This window comes from Equus quagga, chromosome 14 (genome assembly GCF_021613505.1).
Source record: "Equus quagga isolate Etosha38 chromosome 14, UCLA_HA_Equagga_1.0, whole genome shotgun sequence".
In the NCBI taxonomy this organism is placed as follows: domain Eukaryota; kingdom Metazoa; phylum Chordata; class Mammalia; order Perissodactyla; family Equidae; genus Equus; species Equus quagga.
In genome coordinates, this window is record NC_060280.1 from 22312338 (window position 1) to 22318273 (window position 5936).

The following is a 5936-nucleotide window of genomic DNA, read 5'->3' on the forward strand; positions in this document are numbered from 1 at the left end:
AAATGGCGTGATTTTAAAGATGAATTCAATCTATGTTTTTATTATTAGAAGTGTGATATTCAGAATAAAGAGGATGATTATTTTTATGAACTCTGCGCTTCCCAGAGGACACTAAAAATGAATGCCCCATCTTATAAAGTATTAAGTTTCGCGATACTGAAAACATACCAACCAAAGCAGCCTGATCATCTTCTAAAAACCTTATAAAGAGGATTCTTCAAAGGGTTGATAGTGATGAGAGGCAATTCCTAAGCGCTTCAACTCTGAATTGTATAATTTTATACTTTATACACACCTATGTTTAGCGTGCGATGACTTCATACTGAAAAAAGAGAAAACTATGACACAGACAAATGAGACACAGGTGACAGAATTCCTCCTTCTGGGACTCTCTGATGACCCACACACCCAGCAGCTGCTATTCATCTTATTCCTGGGTGTCTACCTGGTCACTGTGCTTGGGAATCTGCTTCTCATGTCCCTTGTTCAGGTCGACTCCCAGCTTCACACACCCATGTATTTTTTTCTCTTCAACTTATCTCTGGCTGACCTCTGTTTCTCTACCAATATCATTCCTCAGACCCTAGCCCACCTGCTATCCAAGAAGAAGCTCATTTCATTCACACGTTGTGCAGCTCAGCTTCTACTCTTCCTCATTTTTGGGTGTACACAGTGTGCCCTTCTGGCAGTGATGTCTTATGATCGGTATGTAGCCATCGGCAACCCTTTGCATTACCCTAGCATCATGACGTGGAGAGTGTGTGCCCAGCTGGCTGCAGGATCATGGACAAGTGGCATTGTTGTGTCTGTGGTGGACACCACATTCATACTAAGGCTACCTTACCGAGGCAGCAATAGTATTGCTCATTTCTTTTGTGAGGCCCCTGCACTGTTGATCCTGGCATCCACAAATACTCGCACTTCAGAAATGGTCATTTTCCTCATGGGTGTCATGATTCTCCTCATACCTGTTTCCCTAATTCTGATATCCTATGGCTGCATCATAGAGACTGTGGTCAGGATGAAGTCAGCTGAGGGAAGGGTCAAGGCATTCTCTACCTGTGGCGCCCACCTCATGGTTGTCATTCTTTTTTATGGGTCAGGAATTGTCACGTACATGACACCAAAGTCTTCCAAAGAACAGGAAAAACTAGTGTCTGTGTTCTATGCAATGGTGACCCCCATGCTCAATCCCCTCATCTACAGCCTGAGGAACAAGGATGTGAAGGGATCTCTGAGGAAAGCAGCCACAAGGAATTTCCCACGCAGACTTGGGATTTTCCGCTGACAACGACACCCTCTGTGCTCCCTACTTGTAAGATTTGCTGAGTAGTTCCCTGAGCAAGACAAATACAGTACGATTCTTATCCTTGGGCCTGGCTGTGGATCCACCCTCCATCCCTCATCCAGCGGTTCCTTTGTAGAAGAAGGAAGACAATAATTCATGGACCATGGTCTTTCAGCACTTAAGAATTAGGAAAACCCCTGAGAAACATTCATATTTTATAAACTCTGGAAATGGTAAAATCTGTCTTTTTTATCATGCTATATATTACTATCTGTCTATCCTACTCTAACTCCTTTGTCTTTGGGTATTTATAGATCTTTTTATGAAGATTTTTTATAAAGATTTTTAATAAAGATTTATAAATCTTTTTGCATCCTCAAATAATCAATAAATTAAACAACACTTAATCACTTCCTGTTAGCTAGGTGCTATATGTATGTGTACATGAACATTTCCTGCATGTGTATTTGAGGTGGGTTGTACAAAGCACGTGTATGAGGGGGCACAATATGTGAGCTCTGCTGTCCTTCTCACACCCTTATTAGAGACAGGAGTACTGTATCTAGCAGGTAAGGGTGAAGACAGGGTTTTGGAGTAAAGATTTTCCTCTGAGCTAACATCCACTGCCAATCTTCCTCTTTTTGTATGTGAGCCACCACCACAGCATGGGTGCTGACAGATGAGTACTGTGGTCACTTGCCCTGGAACTGAACCCAGGCACTGAAGTGAAGTGCGCTGAACTTTAATCACTAGGCCATCAGGGCTGGCTGAAGAGAGGGGTCTTGATGCACAATGAAAGGTAGTGAGATGAGCCAGGTTATGTTTTCTGCAAAAAAAAAAAAGGGTGAGATGGAAAAAATCAAGGAAAATGACCCAAGAGTTACCAGTGATCCCTGAAGAGGGTCAGAAGAGGCTTCACTGAGAAGACGATGTTTGATTAAGGTACTAAGCAGGTTCAAGAGGTGAAGTCAGGGTGGTGAAAGAATGAGGGTAGTAAAGAGGTAAATCAGTGAGAACATGCTGTTTTTAAAATGCTGATTTCTATTCTTTTTTCAAAACTCAACCTGGGCATCACTTCTTCTATGAAAACTTCTTTGATACCTCATTTTCATAGTAAAAATTAACATTTATTGAGCACCAAATAAGTGCCAGACACTATTCTAAGTGTGTTGCGTGCATTATATTAAGTCTCACAACAACCTGAAGGTAAAGGGACTATTATTAGGCTCACTCTATAGCCACAGAAGCACAGAGAAGTTGAATAATTTTTCTAAGGTGAGGCAGCCAGCAAGTGTTGTGTGTCTGTGTGTTTTATAAGTGGTACATTAGGTTTTATCTTCCAGTGTATGTTTAATTTAAATTTTTTGCTATGTTCTGAGAAGACATTTTTAAAGCTTTACTCTATTATAACAGCTTTGTATCACTCAGTGTGCCATAGATGTGCACTCTTCCTAAATATTTAATCAAAACTTTTCCTAGGACAGATCCACAACTCTGGGGCACATCTCTTAAGCCCCCACAGGTCCACACACACCATCAACACAGTCCTGCTCCATGCACACTTCCTGACCCCTTGGACTATACCCCGACACTCCACTGCAAAGGCCTCCACCTCTCCACCAATGATCCCCACACTTCAACTGGTCTTCACACAGGCCCTGCCCCACTGAGGCAGACACACTTGCCTGCCTATAGAGGATCAAGGCACCCAGTCAATGCAGGCCAACAAGTAGCCTGAGGGTTTGCTGTTGGGTGGAGCCAGTCCCTAGAGCAGGCTGCCTGCCCTACCAGAAGTGGATTAAATCTGCACTCTAGTGGGTGTGGCAGACGCCTAGGCTATCAGGCTAGGTGAAGAACTTCAATGGCATCTGCCAGCATCTGTGTCACCACGCCAGGACTAGGTCACAACAAGGGCCACCACCAAAGTCCCAGTCTCTGGAAAGGTCTCATCTCTCAGCAAGATGCACCCAGAGCCTACCAGGTGAGTCTGTTTTCACCAAAGAACCATGTAACTGTCTTTTTGGTGATTTTAGGTTGTTCTCTAAGATGGGTGAATTTGTGCATGGGCCCTTTAAGACCTGGGTGTTTTTCAGCTTTCATCCCATAGCTCTTCTGGGGATATTCCCCACTGCAGTTAATAGCCAGTGAAGCCAGATAGTAAGACCCTCGTCTCAGTTGTGCTGAGTCTGAAGGATGCTTATAGCAGTAACGGCCCACTCAGGAACTGATTCCTCTAGGAGGGGCTGCGTACCTTAGGGTGGCTCCTGCTCTGCTGGCTGTGGAACTCCACTGCTCGTGAAGGTGGCTTTTTTTCTCTCCAAAAGTAATTTCTGGCTCTTCTGCCTCAGTCAGGACTGTCCCTTGTTGTGGGGGTTCTTTTTATCCAGTTTTCAGCTTTCTATCCAGGGAAATTTTTCCAAAAATAGTTGTAACCTGGTTGTGCTCATGGGAGGAGGTGAGTTCAGGGTCTGCCTATGCTGCCATCTTGACCTCCATCTTCTGTTTTAATAAGGACATATCTAGTATTTCCCCCTTTGGTATGTGTATTTGGTTTTAAATAGACAAAGATTCCACACGCCCTTATCTGCAGCTCCAAAATCCAAGCAGCTTTGGAAATTGAGCACTTTTTCCTAAGTTTGGGGCCTAAACTCATTGGATGACAGAATCTGTTAGGAACTGATATGAGATTATTTATAGTCTTTACTTGTTCCACATTGTAAAAATGATCATGTTTTGCTGTAGAGATGTTAATGTGTTAGATTATAGGCTGCTGCTTCAGAACTCTCTGAAAGTGTTAGGAAACATATGGTGTATGCAGCATATTACCTTTCTAAAACTTGAAAAGTCCAAGTGCATCATTTGTGTTGGATAAAAGAATTTGGACCTGTATTTTTTACGTTGAGGATGTATCCCTTCTGTCCTCATGGGTGTTGAAATTATCAAATGGATTCAACAGTGCATATATCGAAATGATTATGGCTCATTTTATTTAGCCTATTGATACAGTCTGTTGGCTGATAATAATCACCAAAAGCAAACTGACATCAACCTCAAATCTAAACTTTTGCAAACATTTCTCATTTAGATAATACTACCATATCTACCAAATGAATGCTAATTCAAGCAGCTACTGGCTTTGATAACTTTTCAACTAACAGGACAGCATCTCAATAGTGTTTACGTATATATGTATTTTTATTTATTCAAAATAGGGTTTATTACAATGTTTACATGATTTTACTCAAAATTAGGTTTTTATTTGAAGGGCATTTGCAGACATTCTTTTATGCTCTACCTCTCCTCATTGCTGCATCATTTTCTTCTGGCTTGGTCACTTCTTTATGACTTCCTCAGTATCTTTTCCTTTCCTGGAGCACTGAGTTTTGTTCCTAATATGGAATCAGTGAGGCTTATGAACAGCACACTGATCCAGACAATGATAACTGCCCAAACATACTCACTTTGTTTTCATTATTTAAATTTTGAGAAATATTTCCTCCCAATTACTTATGAGAACCCCTCCTAAGCTCAGAGTCTCAAAAACCCCTCTCTCATATCTCCGGTATTCCCACAAATAATTCCTCTCCAGTCTCAACAGGCTCAGATTCAACAAATATTCTTGAACACTAGATAACATTTATTGAGAAACGCTGTGTTCCAAGTGTTGTTCTAATTTTCCATCCATATACTCATTTAGTCTTCACAACTGTGTGAGACAGATATTAGAACTATTCCCATTCTACAGATAAGAAAATGAAGGCACAGAGAGGTTAAATAATTTTCCCAAGGTCACATAGTTGAACACAAGCAATGTGACTGTGGATCCCACATTATTAACCTCTACTCACATTGCTTACTATAGACTGAGTACTGTGCCAAACTTTGTCTTATTTAATCCTCAAAACACCTGTTATATGTGTTATTATTATTTTATGGAAAATGAAGTGACATATAACCAAACCCTAGATTAAACAAAACTTCAATTACAAACATGGAGCTAAAACCCAGAAACCCTAACTCTCAATTCAGTGCTCCTTCTGAGACATAACAGAATTAAAGGATGTTACCCATATGGGTTCAGGAGATAAAGGAAGAAGTAGTCTAGCATTGTTGAAATAGAGTCATCTCCTGAACCCCTATCATGTTCCAAACGCTCTATATAACTCATGATGTTTACTGCTCTCCACAACTCTGTGAAGTATAATAATCCAATTCTATAGACCAGGATTCTATGGCTCCAAGAGGTGAAGTATATTGCCCAAGATTACTTGACTGAGTTAGGATATAAACCCAGATTGGCCTGGCCCAAACCTGAGGCTCTAATTTCAGCAGGAATGTAGCATGATAGAAAGAAGTGGAGACTGACAAGGAAGGAGAAGGGCAAGGGAGAAATTATGATATTGTAGGGGTATTGTGACACCCTCTCCGTCATGTAACTTTCCTGAAAAACTTCTATTTCCTAAGTGTTGCAAACAAACCTCCCTGTCCTCTGCCCCAGTCTTTTTTTTTCCTCTTATATCTCTTTTGTTCTCTTGGGCTCCACTTCAGAGCCATCCCAAAGCATCAGAAAGAGGAGGGGGAAATGGGGACCATGTGAGACAGGTGCAAGATAAAAGAATCTTTCCTGGTTTGGCAGGGTTCTCTGATA

General features: G+C 41.4%; 1 protein-coding gene across 1 annotated transcript; it reads left to right on the plus strand.

The window, feature by feature from the left end:
- The first annotated feature begins 340 nt into the window (after positions 1 to 340).
- LOC124225469 (olfactory receptor 2D2-like) lies at positions 341 to 1288 on the plus strand. The gene has a single exon (XM_046638146.1). The coding sequence runs from the start codon at positions 341 to 343 to the stop codon at positions 1286 to 1288; it is 948 nt and encodes a 315-aa protein (XP_046494102.1).
- The last annotated feature ends 4648 nt before the right edge of the window (positions 1289 to 5936 follow it).